This window comes from Sinocyclocheilus grahami, unplaced genomic scaffold (assembly GCF_001515645.1).
Source record: "Sinocyclocheilus grahami isolate Dianchi unplaced genomic scaffold, SAMN03320097.WGS_v1.1 scaffold125.1, whole genome shotgun sequence".
Classification (NCBI taxonomy): Eukaryota; Metazoa; Chordata; class Actinopteri; order Cypriniformes; family Cyprinidae; genus Sinocyclocheilus; species Sinocyclocheilus grahami.
In genome coordinates, this window is record NW_015505304.1 from 1358197 (window position 1) to 1380643 (window position 22447).

Genomic DNA, 22447 nt, shown 5'->3' on the forward strand with positions numbered 1-22447 from the left:
CTACTCTACTGTTCTCTTCTTTGAACCGCAAGCTATTCTTAACAACTAGAACCTTTAATCAAAGGTCTGCAATAACTTTCATAACATAGCTACGTCTGTGTAGTCGTCTGTAGATTCTCAGTCTCTATCTTTGATTGCAGTGTGCTGTAGGTAGCTTGAATTGCTTAAGCTCACATCTGCATGCCCCTTTGTGTGAGAACACATCTTAAGATAATCCTCCTCCAGAATTTTGCACTAGGAATAACGAGCAGAGCAAAGGGAATATTACAGCCAGAACATTCAGGAATACACACAGCACTGCAAACCAGAGAGGAAAGTTTAAGCCAGAGAAAGCGATAGAAAAAAATGTTTTTTAAAGTGCAAGAGATAAAGTTAGAGTCAAAGGGTAAAAGATAGAGAAATTAAGTGAGAAAGAGAGAGACGCAGATCTCAAAATGTGACTGACTTATCCCTCCTAACTGGCTGTTATGTCACATTTTGGAGGGCCTCCCCCTTCACAGAGGGAGAAGACAGCCATTACTTACATCAAATAACCTTTCTATATACATCTCCTCATTGACCTTGTCCCGCAAGACATCCTGAGAGTGGCGAACTAATGTCACATAGCTGTCGGCAACATCCATCCCAGGTTTCTGCAGATGAAGGAAAGAAAGAAAGAAAGAAAGAAAGAAAGAAAGAAAGAAATGTTTTACTGCTTAAAATAATTTAAATATTAGCATACAACTCAGCTCATACACAAACCTCATAAGCCCAAACCTTGTGAGCGGCCTATATAGGCAGCATCCTAAACATCATTGAGCCTGATACGTGACCGATTCAGAACAATCTAGACTCAACTAACTACAACAACAGCTTTTTAATTACACAATTTTCAGTACTGATTGAAATATGTTTTATAATCAACTGTCACTGCAATCTTGGATATGTGTTAAAATGATATCAATGCAAGCATAATCAAGATGCTTACATTTTGAAAAAATAGTTTACCCAAAAATGAAAATGTTGTCCAAGATGTAGATGAGTTTGTTTATTTATCAGAACAGATTTGGGGAAATTTAGCATTATATCACTTTCTCACCAATGGAATGAGTCAAAAATGCTGATGAAAACATCACAATAATCCACAAGTAATCCACACAACTCCAGCCCATAACGTCTTGTAAAGTGAAAAGCTGCATGTTTGCAATGAACCAATCCATCAAGATGATTTTAACTTCAAAGCTAAAATATGAGTCATCTATCCATAATATTGTTTTCTCCAATGAAAAAAAAAATCAGGAGAGAAATATGCACATATCAAACACTGTTTACAAGCAAAAACAGTTCTAAACAAATATACTGGCGAATTTTGATGTGAGAGGACAACAGGGGATGCACTTCTTCACTGGATGAAGCGATATTATGGATTATGAACTGATATTTTGGCCAGAAGTGACATTTTAAAGGTAAAATGTCTAAATAATATGTTATTTAAATCACAAGACAGTAATTGATGGACTGGAGTCATGTGGATTACTTGTGGATTATTGTGATGTGTTTATCAGCTGTTTGGACTCTCATTCTGACGGCACCCATTCACTGCAGAGGATCCATTAACAAACAAGTGATGTAATGTTAAAGTTTCCATATCTGTTCTGTTGAAAAATCAAAATCATCTACAGGTACATCTTGGATGGCCTTGGAGGGCAAGAACATTTTCTGCAAATGTTCATTTTTGCGTGAACTATTCCTTTAAAATACTATCAGCAGCTCCCTAGGTTTCATAATGGAGAATGCAGTCACATTTACCACTGTTCAGTAAGTAATTTCAACAGGAATTTTCGCAATCTGGAATTTCACATGAAAACGAAAGATTTTGCACGAAAGATCAAGTTGGTAATTGCCACGTTGTCAACCAAAACACTACATGGAAGCTGTGCTTCATACATTGCTACACTACTGCTACACTCATTTCGCTTACTGCACTGTTCTGAAATCTGTATTGCTATGCCAATCTAACGCTTATGTGGATTTTGCTTTGTACAGTAGCAAAGCTACTGTCTACTGTCAAATTAGCAAATTATATTTCATCTGACAAGCAGACAAAAAAAGTGTTTTCTTTCTCATTTTCTTAGACATCTAATAGTCAAAACCTGAGGTGTGCAAAATGAGCTGTCATTATAAAAGTCTGAACAGACCGGCAGGAGAACAATGTTATTTGATTAATACGACTATTCAACAAAACAGCAAGTGAAAAATCAACCCAGAGTAAATCTTCTGGGGTGTTCTGCCCCCCTGCTCGGCCTCAGAGGAGAATTAAACACTTCCTTTGCCAGCAGGCATATGATGGTCATCAGAATTGGTAATTGTCAGACGCTGTAAATTGAACTTACTTCACACATCTATGGGTCCTTTCAAAGGGTGCAAATTTTGTCAGACATACTTTTATTTTGTGTATTAAGCAAACAATTACCATGGAAACATGAGATTTGCTAACCCTCAGATCATCAGCAGAACGATAAAGATAGAGAGAAAGACAGCGAGAGGACGCTTCCGGCATTCATTGACAGGGTTTTAATTTAAAAGGCCTCGCGTCGTGACCAAATGTGTTGGCAGTTGAAGGAAACTCAGTGATGTGATGCTGAATGCAATGAGTTGGACCCAGCGGCATCTTTACAACGGGCTTTTGTTGCACAACACACACATCACACTGTCTGCTGCAGAGGGGAGAGCTTCACAGAGACGACTCTCTCCCACATACATATGAATGGCCATTTGGGGTTAAGAGATGGCCATCTGCACAGCAGGCCATGGTAATTATTAGACGTATCTTAAAGCTGTTACAAATCTTCTGATAACAAAGTGTAATACTATTAATGAATTATCCAAACTAATATGCTTCTACTACTGAGGTTTCATGTCTACAAGAAACAAAAGTAGGAAACATAAGTTGATTTAAGACGTAAGAGCGGGTGCGGCTAGCTGTAAATTTGATGTGCGAGGCTTCCGGTCTCATCCACTTCCAGCAATATTTAGCTGTACAAAACAGCATTTTTTCCTGTATGATATCGCAAACTAGTGTGTCTTACCATCTTATTTTAATGTATTATCTTAATTATGAACATACTGGTTTGTAGTGCAAACAGTTTTACCATTTACTGCACTTTGTTATTCTTCTTGCTATTTTCCTACAGCCTGATAATGAACTGAAAGTCTTGCACATTCACAGAAAATTGCTTACTTTCACACTGAAAAATAAGGTGGATAACCAATTAACTGTTTGATTGATAAATCAAATGAGCATCAGTAAAAAATCCTGTTGTCACTTACAGGTACGTCCACATATTTTGAAGCAGCTTTTACCTACAAATAAAAGGGACATAAAAATCAAAATTAAAATAATCATTTAAATATAAATATTTTACTTATACAATACTGTGAAGTGAAAGATAACACATCTTTAGAAGATGGCTAATTTTTAATATAAGAATAAATTGAAATAATGCATTTTGAGTGAAAACATCTTGTGCTAAAGTAAAAGATTTATTATTAAAATTGTCTGAGTTTGTCAATAAATTAAGCTACTATTTGTTCTTACTGTAAATGACAGGAAGGAGGAAAAAAGTGTGCCTTCATCATAACGTGACAACTTTGCCAGAACACTCTCTAGGATCACAACAAACTGTAAAACAGAAATAAAAAATAAAAAAATGCTAAATTGCTAAAATGCTAAAAATGCTAAATTATCATAATTGATCATTATTTTCATGCTATGAATTTCAAGAGATTTAATAATGAACAGAAAACAAGAAACAGTATGATTTAGAAAATTTATGTCTGCTTTTAATGTTTTACTTTTGAATAAAGCAATTGTTTGTAGATATCAAAACATAACTTAGGAATATTGTTTTCCTTAAATGCTATACCTTTGCCACGAGTAAAGTAATCATTTCTTTCACCATCTCCTCGATGAGATTGTCTATTTGCGAGTGGTACTGTCTCTGGAAAAGAAAGACATAATGAGCAGAAATCGCAACAAGCTTTCTTGAGCTGTTTGGTGGTTTTCACCTGGGATAATCTGTGCAAACTCAAAATCCATTTGTCTCCATTTACCCCATATGAAATACGTCTGGGTAATTAATTCAGTTCAGATCATTACCTGTCTCAAGATGTTACGGATATGAGATGTCTCACTTCTAGCACATGTATATTCAGAAGCAGCTATCACATATGGTAATACAATCAAAACAATTTAAGTGTCACAGGACTGGGGGAAACTGCTAGGATTGCTAATTATACCTTTGGGACATAAAGGTGAGAATTCAATTGAATTGTTAGCCACACTTACCCATTCTCTAACAAACTTTCACAAGATTGAGAAAAGGGATGAAAAGAAAGATACAGCAGACAAGGTGACAGTGACAATTACAGAGCAACAGAGAGAAAAAGAAAACATCTCATTCCAGCACAGAGTCAAATTAAAGTAAAATTCAGAAATGACGGAAAGTTGCCATGCTGGTGAATCATTCAGATCTACAGCAGTAAATGCATTTAAATGATATATTTACAATCATAGAGAATAAAAACAATGTTCAATTCAGATATACCTGCTGTATATATTGTAGGCTGGTGCATATGATGAATACATGCAATTCAAAACACTACAGAATAATGGATTTTACAATGTAAATTAATATTCAATCTAAGATGTATGCAGATCAGCACATTATGAAGGTGTTGTACTTGAAAAATTGTGGCAGAGAAAGTGCATGTTTGCAATGATGAGAAAGATAGAGAACATGAGAAGTGTATAAAGATGTAAGTGAGAACAGAAAGATACATTTGTTAGTGTTGTCTACCTCTTGGCTGAGCTCCATGGCACATAGTTTGGCCGATTGGGCCTTGGCGTCCACCATGACGTTGAACATGGTGCATATGGACTGGGGGACACGGAAGTCTGTAGTGCGTGGACTCTTCTGCAACTTCACCTCAAAGGCTGCTCTGGTTCTGAAACAACACAAGGGACATCGAATTCTGATTGGTTGCTTTGGTCATTTAGAATGGTGTAGGATTGTCAAAAAGTCAGGAAACCAGACTAAATATATGTGACTATTTAAGAGTTTCAGAATAAAATTGCCTGATAATTTACTCATATATTTTCAATATATATTTGACTGTTCAATCATGAAACTCTAGATGGCGCATTCTGACGGGGTGTCAACGTAACTATCATTTAGAATGGTGTAGGATTGTCAAAAAGTCAGGAAACCAGACTAAATATATGTGACTATTTAAGAGTTTCAGAATAAAATTGCCTGATAATTTACTCATAATTTACTCATATATTTTCAATATATATTTGACTGTTCAATCATGAAACTCTAGATGGCGCATTCTGACGGGGTGTCAACGTAACTAATGATATTCAGAGAGTTAAACGACTTGGCACAAGCTGATTGGTTCATGCTGCATATGAGCTTACTGCCTTGCATTTATATGGCTGGCTAGCATTCACTTGAGATTCCTGCAGTGCGCTTTCAGAGTTCTCTGAAACCCTCCACCTTCCCCAGCTCCACCTGTATAGATCTGCTTCTTTTTTTTCTTTTTTTTGAAAATGGCAGATCGTTTTGCAAGATAAGACTCTTATTCCTCGGATGGGATTGTGTAGAGCCCTTTGAAGCTGCACTGAAACTGAAACATTGAATTTGGACCTTCAACCCATTGGCCACCATTGAAGTTGGCCATCATGGAGAAAAATCCTGGAATCCCTTAAAAACCTTAATTTCTTTTCAGCGGAAGAAAGAAAGACATGAACATCTTGGATGATATGGGGGTGAGTAAATTATCAGGAAATTTTCATTCTGGAAGTGAACTAATCCTTTAAACTCTCATTAGCAACTGCCATTCTAAGTAGTACAGTAGATATAGGCAAACTATATATTTGGTTGAACTGTAACGCAAGAGATGACTGAGATGCAGCAAAGGATCTAAATAAATACATAAACAAAACACACAAATTAGAGTTTTATGTTCCACATTTTTAGCATAATAAAACTTCTTTGTGTAGATTGGAAGAAGAAAAGGGGTGGATTTTTTTACTTGTTACTGAATCAGCAAATTACCATGACATTACATACAACAGTTTCTTAAAGCACTTCAAATCACGTCTTCACTCACAGCAATGACAAAGAGTTTACAACTACTACTAAGTGAGGATGTAGTCTCTCAATTAATGTGGTGTCATAATAATAATATTAAAAAAATTATGAACAGAATGCTGCTTAAAACAGTTTTGGATAAACCAGCAGGACAAACCAAAACATGTCTTGAACAAATAAAGTGCCCACTGTCAAAATACAGCAGTTAAGTCAATTCTATGGCTGTTTATACATTACAGATTGTTTCAAAGCAGCTTCAAACAGGAAAAAGACATTATTAGCATGGCAAAGTTCATACAACATGTTCATATTACATTTGTAATAACTGTCAACAATGTTTTCAAGTCACACCTTTTTACACAGGACTCGATCATGTCACTGGACATGAGTTTGAGTCGGCTCTCCAAGTGCTTGGCAAACTCTTCTTCTGGCCAGTGCAGGTCTCTGATGAATGTCTGCAATGCATCCAGCTTCCAAAACAAGTCTTCTGATGTCCCTGATCCATTACTGCCAACACCAGGACATGTGCAGAGGAGACAGTGAGAGATATACATTAAATTATTTTAATCAAAGCTGTATATCAGGAAGGGAAAGCTCCAAGGTCAGGAAGTAGGAAGGTCAAAGGGCAGGGTGGTGGGGGGTTAAAGAAGGCAAAACCTGTTTCAAGTCAACACTCCAGGGTGACACATTCAGTTTAGTTATTTTACCACTTCCCAATCATTGCAGAGGTGCTCTGATGGCTTCAGAACAACCTCATTGGCGATCGTTCCATGGAAAAAATAAATGGTTAATCCTAAAACAAAATGATAACCAGTCAGGCCTGGGCTGCGTTTCCCAAAAGCATTGTATGCTTAAATACATCGTAGACCCATTGAAACCAATGGAGCTACAATCAACTTAAGCTTACGATGCTTTTGGGAAACGCAGCCCTGGTTGTTTGAGTACAGGAAAGATAAAACATGCAGAATGATGTCAAAAGATAATTTCAAGATCACAAGTAAAGGCTGTATGAGTATGAAGTGGCAGGAGAAGCTACAGTCCCAGACTTTCAACTGATCTGACTAAAGGCATAGATCTGTTTGGATGGAGTCAATTTTAAGGCCACATGGTCTGAGGTGAATGAAGAATGGATCACAGACTATGGAAAACAGACTAACTCTCACTCTATTCCTTACAGCCGCATGCATGTGTCCTCAAACAGCCAGCAGGCCAAGGCATCTTCAGTGGAAACATATTTTTGGATCAACTGAATCAGAGAGCTTCACACTGAAGCCAGATTTAGTTAGAAGACTCTGTAGGAGCTTTCACACTTGATTCATTTATACTCAATTCTGCTAAAATGGGGACTCAGACTCAACAGACACTCACATACAGAAGTAGGATATATTTCTACACATCCTTCTACTTCTGTATGTGAGTGTCTGTTGATAAATAAATAAATTAAAGAAAGACCGATACTGACCAACAATCAATAATTAATTGTATCAATATTTTATTTATTTATTCTTACAGTATCTTCAATTCAATATATAATCTTAACACATTTATATATTATGAATTGATTTATATATTTTTTACTTTGTTTATGATTTTTTTCCAATGATAAAAAACTTTTTACGATTTATATATATATATATATTGCAAAATGACTGAAGGAGAAGCATCCAAAGATGTATGTTACCACTGATTAATAGAAAAATACTAAAATAATTTTTCATTACATTTTTCACTGAAACTGTTGTGCTGATAATAGAATTTGAAATGAAGATGATGAATTAGAAAAATTGAGTTTTTTTTACAATACTTTATAACACAACATTTTGCAATTCAAATTTAAAATGAATAAATAAAGAAATAAATAAAGAAAAGGATACTCTATTAAAATCTACCAAATTAGACCTCAAACAAGAATGTTAAGCCATCGTGTGAAAAACACCAAAAATGACTGTTCTGAGAAACCATGCAGTTTGGGTTTCTCACACAACCAGTCCTTTTAAAGTCTTATATTTGGTTTCTACTGAAAGCAGATGCCTGTTTCTCTGAAGCTTGTATATCACTTCAGAGCATTGTCTGTGACACTGTAGATGAGGGAAACAGGACAGGAGCAAAAGTGGGATGGGGGTGATCTTCCTCAGTATTCCCATCCTGACACCCTAAAACAGGCTACAGCTGGAGTGCTACTACTCTAGAAACCATTACCTATCAAATACAGCAAGAGGAAAGAGAAATGACAACTGTATCCTGCTCTATTCTAATAGAAAAAGGGAAAGGAGGAAGATGTTGGAAAGATACAAGATGTTAAAGCAGCATTGTTTATTAATGACCAGAAACCAAGAGCATCTAACCATTTGACCATGATATTGTGAATAATTTTGTTAAAGGTGAAGTGTGTAATTTCTGTGCTACATGCGGCATCAAATAAAACTGCAATCTTTTTGTTTTAGTGGCTGAAATGAACAACATTGGCTCAGCCAATGGCATGAGTTTGGGACAGGGCTGAACAAAGACGTCTGAAATTGCTTTTATGTTGGCTTGACATTTATGTCCACACAGAAAACATTAGAACCATCCATCCAAAATACCTTGGCAATCAAGCAGCAATATTTAGCAATGTTAAAACTCTTCAGAATTAAGAAGAGTCTAACCAACATTTAACAAATTGTCCTAACAAATGTTCCCTTCTAGTTATTTTTGTGATTCTGTTTGGTGCCGCTAGTGCACAAGTATGGCACACTTCAGCTTTAATATTTAGCTAGCAAAACATATATATTTTATAGTGTGTTATTTGTATCTTCCAACCCTTCAACATGCGTAGGGCTTTTTGGGTTAAAAATTGTTTCCATAATGTGGCCTTAGCCTGAAACATAACATAACTGAAATTTATAAACACTAATTTCTACAAAGTTGAAATAATTTAGTCTGACATGCCAAGACAGACACTAAAATTTTGAGGTGGTGCCGTCTAGTTTTGGCAACCTTTGGTGTTTACCCACTATTACACCTTAGAGATGGAATATTTACACCGAGTCTCACTCAGCATGCATAATTATGTCTGTGTGTGCATACGTAATTTTTTTCCAACACATGCAGCGCGTAAGGTATTTCACTCTCATCTGGAAAGTGGTAATATGCTAAGATTTGGAGTATCGGTTTTTAATTATCATGTCTAAATATAAGCTAAAATTCCCTTGGCGCACCTCTGTCAACTCCCTAAATCACAAATTCTTAATTCATAGGCAATGTTTATGTAGAAAATTTCCACACATGTAAAGAAAGTAGCTGATTCTGCATGTACAGTTTTAAGAACTATTTGTAAATTAGATTTTATATTACTACTACAATGTTATCTTCATGTGAGTCAAGATGTAATGCTTCATTACTATGTTTATCATTTTGTTTTTATGTATATACTTTGAAATTTGTACTTTGTCAAGCTACAAGCTACTCAAACTTTAATGAAGATGCTCTAAAGTAAGCCTTTTTTAAACTGTTTGTTACACAAGCTGTTAAAAAGAAGCTAACTTCACTGACATAATATTCATTTTAAACCTAAAGACTAAAATCAGTTAATTAAAATTGTAAATATATAACACACTATCATATGATCCAATAAGAAAAAAAAATAAATACAATTGATCATATTTACCTACAAAAAACCCCAAAAAATCTCAATAAGTGAAAATTCTGGCCTCTTGCACAGCATCTGCTTATCTAAAGCAGAATTTCAAAGCATCTGTTTGTGTTTATTGCCTTTTATGTGCATTATGACACATGACAATGATCCTAAACATAGTAAATCAACAACAGATTGTGTTAAGCTGTAAAAAAATATTTCATTTAATTCTTATCGGAAACACATAGAAATGTTCTGGAGCGATCTGTGGTTGAACTATTTGGCACACACAAAAAAAAAATATTATATATAAATGTAATAAATGTAAAATGTTAGATGTTCCATAATATAATTTTAGAAATTCTGGAGTCCTCAATTGCAAAGAATTTCCACATGAAATCCTATACCTACAATTGATCTGGGGTGAATTCGAATTGGAATTCAGTATAAAATAAAGACAATATGTTCATGCTAAGGCCACGCATGCATGTATTAGAATCCGGTACAGACTCAGTACACACTCAGTATCAGATAAACCCGGTATCCAGTTGGGGGTGGAAAAGCTAAGCATTTGCATTGGTGGCAGATTAACTGACACTGGTAGATTTGGTACTTTAGGCATTTGTAGATTCACATTTGGTATGCTGACACTGGGCAGATTACTTGTTAAACTCCTGTGGAAAAGGAAAAAAACACAGAAAAAAGAATGCAGTGATGTAGATGCACAGAAGAAAGTGTGGGTGATACAGAAACAGCATTATGTACAGTATGTTTAGAGCACAAGATGAAGAATTAATTCAGAGATATGATGGTGTTGTAGAGATGAGAAGTGCACATGAGAAGGAGTGAATCACATCATCACCACTTTGGCTCTTACGAGAAAACACACACTTTTGTTTCTGCTGAAATGCAGATTGTTGATTCAATTAGCATTAACATTCTTACAGTCACACACTTTGTCTTCCAGTATGTTGCCAAGTTATTCTGATGACTGGTATATTTGGGAATCATGTAAGATTGTTTTTCAAGTTAAACAAGCAGGGCTGGTTTGGACTGTAAGAAAATGAGTGCTACTTAAAGAAAAAAAAATCTTGAAAATAATTACTTTTAAGCTGTTAAAAACAAACAGACGTGCTAAAAAAGATTCAGGAAAACAAAGACACAAAACACATTGTGAAACCTTTTTCAGTCTGTTGGTATCCATTTAGCTGTTTCTGAACACAAGAAGACTGCGGAAGGCCAAGCATGCATTTTTATTTTTTTATAACTGTACTGAATTAACATCTTCATCATAAACGTTTAAAATGAAAACGTGTTTTGCTTACTTGACAGGTTCCCAAGATTCTCGTTCAAATCCTCTGTGTATGGACTGAGCTATGGAGGACTCCATTAGATCCACATACCTCACCACCAGAGGGGCAAACAGGTCTTGCAGGTGCTTATGAAACTTCCCATTACATAGATTATCTGAAACAGCAAAAACGAAAAGTGGGAAAGAGAGAAAAAACTGAATAAATGATTGCTGACATCTAGTAGTAACAGCAGACAATGTGTGACTAAGCAAATCTGAAAAATTAAGGTGGCAAAACATTGAAGTGTTATGGCACTTTCAACAGGATACATGCTGTAGTAAGGCCTGACAATTTTTGTTAATTTCAGGAGATCAAACTAAATATTATACGAGTGATTTTTGATTTATCTTATTGGTTGCCATTTTTGCAACCCTTTCATTAAAATTTGGGACATATCTAGATGCTGTTTAAACTCTGACGTTTGGATTGGATCATTTTTAGCAAAAAAAAAAAAAAAAAAAAAAAAAAAAAAAAAAAGAAAACAAAAACACAGAAATAAAATAAAATAAAACAACAAAAAAGGCCCAAGTAGTCAGTGGCAAACTTTCTCTCTTTTTTTTAAATGATTTCTTTAGGATCCAGTGACACTGAAGTGAAGAGAATTGAAGACTGAAGAAAGTCTACTGTATTGGTGGAAACATGCATTTTTTAGCATGTAATGACTAAGCATAGTAGTCATAGCATCTCTATTTCTCTCACTTCGCTCTCTCACTATCTCTCTTGTTGTACTCAAGGTCGATCATTCGCAGTAGGTGCCATGTTTGTTTGCTTCCCTGATTGCTCTGTTCCAATTAGCCACTTGAGCGGCGGTGGTTGTACACTTGGCTGTGTTTGTCCGCGAGCAAGTGGCCGGGGCAGTGGGGTCTCCCAGGCTCCTCTGTTTTAGACCTCATTAGCAGCATGAATAGCTTCTGCTTTAGCGCCTGTCTGGTGTTAAGGCTGTTTCATGCCTAGCTCAGTGCTACAGGCACAGGACGATAGTGACCTTCCATGCTGAATGTCCTGTTCCACAGATGTAGTGCATGCTGTAGGCTGTCGCTCGATGGTGTTTGTTTGTGTTTGTGTTTATGCGAGTGTGCTTGTGTGTGAGGAGGCCAGAGGGAGGTGATATGTGTCTCTGTGTTGTAGCGAGGAGTAATAATATGTGTGTGGGTTTATGGGGAACTACATGGTGCTAGATTGGGTAACTAGGTTGTGTTTAACCCTGTTAAGCTTATTGGAACTTTAGACAAAATATAATTAATTTTAAAAGTTTGCATTTGTATCATATTTATTGCATTAAGCTTGTATGGCTCATATATGATATATTGAGAATATGGAGCTAATACTCAAAGAAGAAGAAAAAACTCAGAGGTCCAAACTGAGCAAAAATATGCAATTTGGAGATGATTTAAAAAAAGATCAGTAAGTGTTCTTCTTGAAATATTACTAACAATGTAAAATATCTTAAATTTGTTATAAAATCAGCAAAGGTTGTACAGCAAAAAGACACATGAATTGACATGAAGGCGGATGTTTTCAGAATTACACTAAAAGGCTTTTTACTTGCTAAAAAAATTTGAAGCATCAATCAGATGACAGAAGGCATGTCATAGATTGTGTACAATGTCTTGATCATGTTTATAATTTAGAGCCCTTAAAAATAAGATGGATAAGAAGGTCTTTCTCTGCTGGAATGATGAAAAACAGACCATGTATATAAAAGACCTTTGCTCCCTTCTTTACAAGAGATTATTAAGAATAATTCAATTTTTTTAATTTAAGATATTAATTATAAGACACAATCTCTCATAGAAGAAGAAGAGAAGAGACAGAAGAACAAAAATAAACAAATACAAACAAAAAGCAAGCTAACAAACAAATAAATACCAAGCATGTGAATGTAAGGGAAACAATATTCAAAACTAAAATACAATTTAAATATACTTTAAAAAGGAAAAGGCTGTTAAATTGTTTATTTTATACATAGTACACACTCTTGATTTCTCAAGCTCTAGCTCTCCCAGAAGAAAAAGCAATCCAATATCAAGAATAGGTTACCAGACAACAACCTGTCAAGCTGTGCAAAGAATGCCACTAGGATAATTAGTCAACTACAGCCCATGGCAGTGTGGCTTTAGCACCATGGACAGCACCCCATTGACTTCAGTTCATTAGAGACGTGATAAGGCCTTGAGCAAACTCTTTACATTCAATGTGTTGGTACGACCCCCTGCGGGGTTCGCTATTTGGCCCTTAATTCTTTAATATTGTCTCTTAAAGCTTCGCTTTGTTGCAATTTGTAACCTATTGCAGGCATGCAACATCACAAAAATGCAAATATTATGGACTATAGATATGCCAATTTCCAATTTCATTCATTTCATTTATTTGTTTATGATAACCATGATTATTCTCTCTCTCTCTATCTATATATATTAATTAAAATAAATTCTTGAACGTTTGAAAGAATGTTTCTGTCAGTATATGAGACACATATGGTGTCAATAGAAATGACCTTGTATTTAAACTACAATATTCATTTGATAAGGCATAAAATATGTGGACCTGTCCAGAATAGATCATTGCAAATACTCACAGTCAATGCGCAGGAAGTCATTGAGCAGCTGAAAGAGAGGGAAGCTGTCCCAGCTGTCTGGTGGTTGGACCTCCAGTGCCGCGTCCATGTCCACAGCATATAGAGACAGAAACGTCTCGGCATGTTCAACCATCAGGTCTGACCACCAAGCAAATGCCTGCAGCGAGAGAAAGAGAAACAGAGGCAACACAAGAGCCAGAAAAAAGGGGGAAATGAAATAAAAAATAAACTTAGCCATGTAATATAAAGACATACACTCAAGTTTAGTCCTTTCTCTTATATGTAAGGGCATGACAGTCCACAGATCTATAAAAATTAAACTGAAACAGTTTTGAGATTTATGCCAGACTCTCCAGTAATGCAATTTTTCATCTTTGTGTATGTGGCGTGTCATGAGCTTATCTCATGCATTAAAACTCTCATGCTACTCCCTCTTCTAAAAAGCACAGCTAATGTCTAATTCACATACATTGATTTATATTCAAAGTATATCCTTTATTTACTTTCCATTTTGCAGATGTGAAGTCCATGCACAGGAATTTAAGCCTTTGTAACAAACAAATTCCCAGCATGCAGCAGCAGCATTGATTAGCAGCACAATCTCAGTAATTATTAGCATTGTTTCTCTGTTTAAATCAAAATCATTTTAAATACACTCCTAAACATAAAAGTTCTTTATTGGCGTTGTTGGTTCCATGAAGACCTTTAACATCCATGAAACATTTACATTGCAAAAAAGGTTCTTTATAATAAAAAAAAGTTCAGAAAGGTTCTTTGGGGAACCTAAAAAGGTTATTTCTATTGCATATATATTTTTAAGAGTGCAATTATGTCTTCTGTATATGAGATTCCTCTGCTGCTGATCAAACCGCGCTGCTGTGTGTGACACATCTGGCCTGTAGATATGCATCAAGCGTGTTAGACAAATGAAAAGTTAATGTAGATCATGGCTTCCTCTCCTTTAAAAAGGCATGCTGTTGTCACTGACCACTCAAACAAATTTTCATACCAGTATTTTTGAGACCAGTTTTTTTTCTTGCAACATCTCTCCCAAAAAACACAGATAAGTGCATTTGTTACACAGTTTTATATTTGTAGTCAGAGCTGGTAAGTGAAGCTAGCAGACCAAACCAAGCTGAAAAACACAAAACAGAGGAGAGTTTGGAGATTATTGGGGTTGTGCAAGGGTGAAAATGAGACCATTCTCATTTTCATTGAGGTTTTTTGGGGTGTCTGCTTCCACAGGTGAAGCACTGTCCCCTTGTGCTTGTGGAAACAAGCAACTTGCTCAATGCTCCACAGCGACAGCTGACCAGGGGAAGGATGGGGTGTCCAGGCAGAGATGGGGAGGACGACATTAGGGGGAAAAGGTGGAAATCCCTCCATCCATGGTGCAGGGGCTGCGACATGCACATGGAGGGGGACTCTATGGTCTACATACCTCTTTACCCTGTCCAACGTTTTCCAGCCAACAAACAAGTCATGAAAAACAGTGAGAGTTACGTGAGATTTTCTTCGCTCTGTGTTTTGGTTTGAGTACTTGATTATCATAAATTCTTCAGCATTAAAGGGCTTTAAATTGCAATTGGAAAACAATGTGAAAACAGCTAAGAATGATTGACAGTGATCTTGATCAAAAGGAAGCAAACAAACACAAGAAATAATGTTTAATAAATGATAAAATCATTCTTATGCTTAAGACAGTTTGGTATGCTTGTAAAGATTCTAGGTTTTGACGTGCAATTGTCACTGATGGCGTAAAAATTACATGATATATATATGTGCATCAATTTACCAAATGTATTACATTATTTTGTGCATGTACATGATGCACATTTACATTTGAACATGCAATTTTAGGGGCATGATAAATGACTGGACTATGTAAAATACCATAAACAATCCCATGCACTTTAGTGGACATATTTATTTAAAATGATTTTATGTGCTTAAAGGGATAAGCCACCCAAAAATGAATAATTCTGGTGAGTAAAGTATGACAATGTTGTTCCAAACCTGTAACCATTTCTGTAGGCAGATATTTTGAATAATCGTTTTGTTTATATAATTAGAGTCAGTGTGGTCCCAACCAACATTGGACCCAACTGATTTTCATTGTATGGTCTACAAACAAACAGACTTTTAAAATTATTTCATTTAAAATAAAATTACAAACAGATATTCAAAATATCCTCTTTTTGTTCTTAATGAATTTTGGGTGAACTATTCCTTTAATGGTTTAATGAACCTGGTACTAGAAGTGTAAATAGAATTTACAAAAGAAAACAAAAAAACAGAGTAACAGATTTGAAATAAACTGAAATGATGATGAACAACTTAGCACAGCTGTAGTCATTTTGTCCATTGACTATGATGCCTTCAAACTGGAATGTACTCAGTCAATGTGACAGTAATTTCAGTTCAGTTCAGATCTATCTATCTATCTATCTATCTATCTATCTATCTATCTATCTATCTAGTTCTGAATTTAACTCTTTAATTAACTTAGAATGAGCTGAACTGAAATTAAATAAATCCACCCTGCAGATGCCTGACTCCTGATTTGCTATGCCCATGTAAAGCCTCTTCCAGGGCAGGCCAGATCATGAGACTGGCATGCAAGAGCAGGGTATGCCACTGATGACAGAAAAAAATAAAAAGTACTGTACCGCCTGACCTCCCGTACTTGGGTGTGTAGCCTGCGGAGCACATAATTTAAAAACACAAAAACACACATATGTGACCCTGGACCACAAAACCAGTCTTAAGTCGCTGGGGTATATTTGTAGCAATAGCCAATGAAACATTGTATGGGTCAAAATTATCGATTTTTCTTTTATGCCAAAACTCATTAGAATATTAAGTACAGACCATGTTCCATGAAGATATTTTGTAAATTTCATACTGTAAATATATCAAAACTTAATTTTTGATTAGTAATATGCATTGCTAAGAACTTAATTTGGACAATTTTAAAGGCGGTTTTCTCAGTATTTAGATTTTCTTTTTGCACCGCCAGATTCCAGATTTTCAAATAGTTGTATCTCGACCAAATAATGTCCTATCCTAACAAACCATACATCAATTGAAAGCTTATTTATTCAGCTTTCAGATGTGTTATAAATCTCAATTTTAAAAAATTGACCCTTATGACTGGTTTGTGGTCCAGGGTCACATATATTCTGCTGTTGTCTGTGAGATGATGACGGCTGCTCTAATGGGGAATGTCACCTAAATAGAGCTAGCAGCCATTGAGGACCCTTTTTTTTTGTTTTTTAATATTATTATTATTGAAAACATTTTAAGTTGCTCTGATGTCTTATTATTGAATCAGCATTGTTTGTTTTCACATAACTATGCCCCTGACATATTTCTTTTCATACTTGTATATTTAAGCATGTCTACCACGTAATGTCTGGCACACTCACTTCTGCATGATGTTCTTCATTCTGCTGGAGCACCTCTATGACCAGCTCGGCCAGACGGAGCGTGTCCTCAAGCTTTTTGGCAGGTGTGACTAAGCGCCCTACATTTTCTGAGGTACAAAGGTACAACAGTTAATACAGACATATAAATACACGCACACAGAAAACACTGGACTTTCCTCAGCCTGTCTGATGCCTAAAGTAAACTGCATTTCATTTCATGTGATTTTTTTAACTTAATATGTACTGTCTGCAAAGCAGAAAAATACGTTATGTTTTAACAGTGAATTAAATAGTATTTAATTTAAATCCTTTTCTGAGGACTCACTTCATAAGCATATCTGCTATGAAGACAACAAATTTAGATGATAATTAAAATTACAGAGTAGGTAAGAGATGGGTAAAGTTCAGAACGATGTCTACATTTTCATTTGAATTTCATAAATATTCTCTCTGGAAAAAAAAAATGACTTGATGAACCACAAATTAGCTGCTGCATATATCAACTCTGCTGTCTTAGTTAACGATTTAGCATAATCTTGACACTCTGTCAACACTCAGCTCTGTAGACACGAACCATAATGAGTCAATAAAGAGCAATGCAAGTATAATGAGTCAAACCAAGGAACTGAGGGAAAAGAAAGGATAAAAACGACAACAAATATGTTATAGTCATCATGCATAATGTTCAGCACATGCAGGAATTTATGTCATCTCATTTCCTACCTCTCTCTGTCAATACAAGCTGGCAGCAACTCTCTCTTAAACATGTCATACTTCAATGTGCCCTTCATTGTCTATCTCATCTGTCATTATATGACACGGAGAACGACAGGAGTTCATTTAAATATAAGAGTATGAAACTAAAGAAATCATATACCAGTTTATAGTGGACTGTTGTGAAAATGGAAATATGTTCAATGGTCTTAAGCATGATGAAAACACACAATATAAAGCAAATTGTTTATTGCCTTTGATTAAGGATGGGATTGCAAAGTAAAGAGACATTTATGAGACCATGGTGTATGGATACATGTTTTATACTGTAGCTCATAATGCTGAGAGGGTGTTTTTATGTGATGATTCAGACAACCTAACTGATTTTTGTTTGTGTAGCTGCTGTTGGTTTTGAACAAAGATTTGTTTGTGCTGTCAGTTTTTCAGATATTTCAGCATTGTCTTTTTATGACTGTGGTAAATGTGGCACTTTGATGGAGGAGCACAAAGACAGAGGAACTAAGAAGTGAAGTCATTTGCTGTGTGACAAATGTCAAAACAATTAACATAATTTTGAAGAGTCACACCCCACTCTCAGTCAACAGTGCTTTCATCACTAAACACAAAGCACACGCCCCTTAAATGTGAATTAACCCTCTGACCTTTCATCTAATTGTATCTCAGTCATCTTCAGTCATCTTTGAGGACTTTCACAAAATATAATATTTGTGGCCTTTTAAAGGGTTACTGTCCATGCAGGGACGAAATGTCATGTACTAGCGCAAAATCAGGTATTTCAATTGCGATGAACAGCATTTTGACATTTGGATTATTTTTCAAAAGCATCCAAAAAGACTTGGACATTTTGAAATACCAGATTTCCCTAATTCAAGACATGAATGGAGGGTTTCTAAAACAATCCATGACATACTGTACTTTGTAGATTAACTATATGTATTTCTTTTATATTTTTGTTAAGGTTTCAGAAACCACACACAGACTCCATCATGTCACCATATTTACACTAATGGAAAATCAGCAATATGATATGAACTGAAAAAAAATCATTAACAGTGCATCAGTATTGCTATTTGACCCATTAGAGATTTTTCTGTAACACTTTACACTAAGGTTCAATTTGTAAGCATTAGCCTTAAGTAATATATATAAACAAGCAATGAACTGTTTTACAACATTTATTAATTGTGGTTAATGCTAACTGATAGACACAGAGTTAACATTTAATGTTTTGAAATAATAATGTTATAAAATAACATTAGTAAATGTTCTGTGATCAAACATGAATAATGAAACGTGTATCGTGTAGTAGTATATTTATATACAATATATATTTTTAATATATAATAAATGTAATAATCTAACCTAGATTAATAAATGCTGTAAAAAAAAGTATGCATTGCAAGTTGATGATATCTAATGCATTAACTAATGATAAAGAATTGAATCTTATAGTAAAGTGTTACTTTAATCACGCACTTGGTGCAGAGAGAGTATCACTTTAATTGTAATTAACATAGGCAAATTATTATTATTTATTTATTTCGATTTTTGGAAGTTTAAGAATTAAAGAAATACTCACTCTGCATGTTCCATAGACTGGTAATGTATTTATAAAGCGCTTACCAGCTCATGGAAAATGCATCTACATTAAGATGCAATGTTTAGGAGAGTGCAAAGTGTAGGAGACATTTTCATAACGTTGTCCCAACATTCCCATGGTTCCCTTTACATCTGCTTAACTTGCCATGTGAATGCTGTGAGCTGGTTATGTTTAGAGCTCGGGGAGGGTGAGGGGCTGTTTTAAAATGAATTTAATAGTAAGTCAGACAAAAGATGTCACCTGCATCCTTCTGATCCCTCTGAGATTTCTCTACTAAAAAGAAAGAAAGAGAAAAAGAAAGGAAGAGGGAAGGGAGAAAGAAGGGGAAAGAGAAAAGGGAGAAGGGATAAGCTTTCATTTTGTTTCAGATGTGAGATCTGATCGGGAAGTAGAAAGAGAAGGACAGAAGAAGAAAGAAAGAGGCGTTCAAGGAAAGGGCTTCTAAACAGTGAAAGACCCGTGATCCACTCTATCACTCCAAGAGAGACTGTGTGAAAGAAACTCTACCGGAGTGGTTGTTTTAGGTTGAAAAACAAACCTTTTTTTAACAGGGGTGTAAAAATACAGCATCAAAAGCAAAATATACTTGAGTGAAAATAAAAAGGCTTCCACAATTTATTAGAGTTTAGTAAAAAAAAATATTAAAATTGCTTTAAATTTAGCACAGTGACCACTAGCTAACTAAATTCATTAATAAACAATTATTAACTGCTTGAAAGGCCATTTTGTGGTGACTGCTGATCTCTTCAAAAACAAGAATAACCACATTACAAATTTATTCTGTTGGCTGTTTTTAAATTAAATTAAACAATTAAAATTTTATCCAACAAAGATGCATTTATCAAAAGTGAAAATAAAGAATTTTTGAACTTTCTATACAAGCAAATGCAGAAAAACTGGACCAAGAAAAAATATTAAGCTGCACAAAAATTTAAACCACACAAACCTGTGACCAGACTTTCTACTTTTTACTATTTTGTTTAGATATTCAGAGTATAAAGCATTTTTTCCCTCAGTATATGTACAGTACTTTAGTAAAGCAGAAATTCCTGTGTAGTAATAAAGTACAATTACTCAAGTACTTTACACCCCTGCTTTTACAATTTTAGACCAGAAACATGTCTGAAACCAAGTTTGACCCAAGACAGGAACAATAAACCAAATCACAGACAGAAAAACAGTGAAGACGCACAGTGATAAGCTGTTGGAGTGGATTACAGACAAAAAAAAAAAAAACGATTAGAAACACAATGTGTCTGAAAACCACGTCAGAATCCCTGTTTTGTTCCTGGGTTGGGAGATAATGTCAATTATTTTTGTTCACTCTGTACCTGACCAGTACTGTAAATCTGGGACACATCGATAAACAGACAAAGGTGGGGAGGGGTGACTTACACAAAAGCAAAGTAAAAATGCATTCAGGTTACAAACAGAAAGAATAAGCAGAAAACAGAAAGAACAGCTGCCACACTGACTCAGTTGGACGGGATGGTCTGATCAAAGCGACAGGAAGACCTGTGGCAGAATCACTCAACCTAAGATGCAAGTGACAAACTCAAAGAAAAAGGCAAGCAGACTGCAAGCAAGAGAAGAGGATGGTGCCGGTCAGGGCATGAGGGAATAACTGTTTGTGAAAGTGCTCGAGAACGAAAAAACGAGAAAAGAAAAGAAAAAGAGGGGTGGCGAAAGTGATGGAGTGGCTCCAGATGAGCAGGGTACTCACGAATAGTTAAATCCATCACTTGTGACGCCAAACAGAAGACAGGATGCTCATACATTTCTCTCTTTTTCCCTATAAAAGAGGATCAGGGCATGCAAGAGCAAGGGGTCAGAGGAGAAAGAGAGAGAGCACAACGGCTGCATGTGCCATAAGGGGCTTTTGACCAAATTTAGTGGCATGGAAAGTTGCCTGGCAGGGTTGGCAAAACACCTAGTAACTGATCTACTGCATCTCAAAATTATTAGTGATCAATCAGTCCTGATATGATCTGTAGGTCAGTATGCATGAAGACTTAAAGCTCTATGAAACGCACAAAGATTTAAAACTCTATAAACTCCAGTCCACTCAAGTCTTAAACATATTATTGGATCCCACTTAATACTAGGTGCCCTTAACTACTATGTACTTACATTTAAATTAATCATTTGATACAATGCACTTATTGTGTACATACATGTTATTACATTGTACTTATATTTAAAAAAAAATACCTGCATGTAATTAGATATGTAATTAATTTATTTATGCAATTACATTTATAATTACAATGTTAACCCATCCCTTACATCTTAACCAACCATTAAACATACCCATACCACCAAACCTGTCCCTAACTTTACCAGTATCCCACCTCAATAGCAGCAAAAGTCATCTGCAAAACAATATGAACACAATAAATCCATTGTACTTCTTTTTGGTGTAAGTACATAGTAGTTAAGACCACTTAATATAAAGTGGGACCTATTATTGTAACAATTTTTCACTATTGTTTATTTGGAAGGAAGGTCATTCATTTTTATTCAAATATAGACTTCCAGTCAAAAGTTTGGAATAATTAAAATTGTTTTTGAAATTGTTTTAAAAAAAGTTTTTGAAAGAAGTTGCTTATGCTCAGCAAGGCTCCATTTATGATTTTGATCAAATATACTGTAAAAACAGTAATATTGTACAATAATTCATTTAAAATGCCTGTTTTCTATTACAATATATTTTAAAATGCAATTTATTCATGTGATGGCGAAGCTGAGCCATTTTTCCAGTCTTCGGTGTCACATGATCCTTCAGAAATCAATTATAATGTTCTGATTATTAATTATTCTCTGACAGAGAATAATGATCAGCTCAATTATTAATAATGGTTCTTATTATTTTCAGTGTTGAAAACCGTTTTTTCTGCTCAATATTTTTGTGAAAACCATGATATTTGTTTATGATTTTTCATGAAATGTTCAAATGAACAGCATTTTCTTGAAATAGAAATCTTTTGTAACATTTTAAATGTCT

The 22447-nt window shown here is 35.2% G+C and overlaps 1 protein-coding gene across 1 annotated transcript in view; it reads right to left on the reverse strand.

Annotated features, from left to right (window-relative positions):
* The window catches only part of LOC107590158 (calcium-dependent secretion activator 1), a 125618-nt gene that overhangs the window by 12901 nt on the left and 90270 nt on the right, over window positions 1-22447 (reverse strand). The window contains exons 20-32 of the mRNA XM_016278774.1: window positions 21167-21235; window positions 17109-17215; window positions 15122-15130; window positions 13681-13837; window positions 11076-11217; window positions 10272-10424; window positions 6489-6644; window positions 4839-4986; window positions 4328-4342; window positions 3906-3980; window positions 3578-3661; window positions 3310-3342; window positions 525-632 (exon numbers count right to left, since the gene is read on the reverse strand). Coding sequence (XP_016134260.1) covers window positions 525-632; window positions 3310-3342; window positions 3578-3661; window positions 3906-3980; window positions 4328-4342; window positions 4839-4986; window positions 6489-6644; window positions 10272-10424; window positions 11076-11217; window positions 13681-13837; window positions 15122-15130; window positions 17109-17215; window positions 21167-21235 — 1256 coding nt within the window. The remainder of the gene's footprint in view (window positions 1-524; window positions 633-3309; window positions 3343-3577; window positions 3662-3905; window positions 3981-4327; window positions 4343-4838; window positions 4987-6488; window positions 6645-10271; window positions 10425-11075; window positions 11218-13680; window positions 13838-15121; window positions 15131-17108; window positions 17216-21166; window positions 21236-22447) is intronic.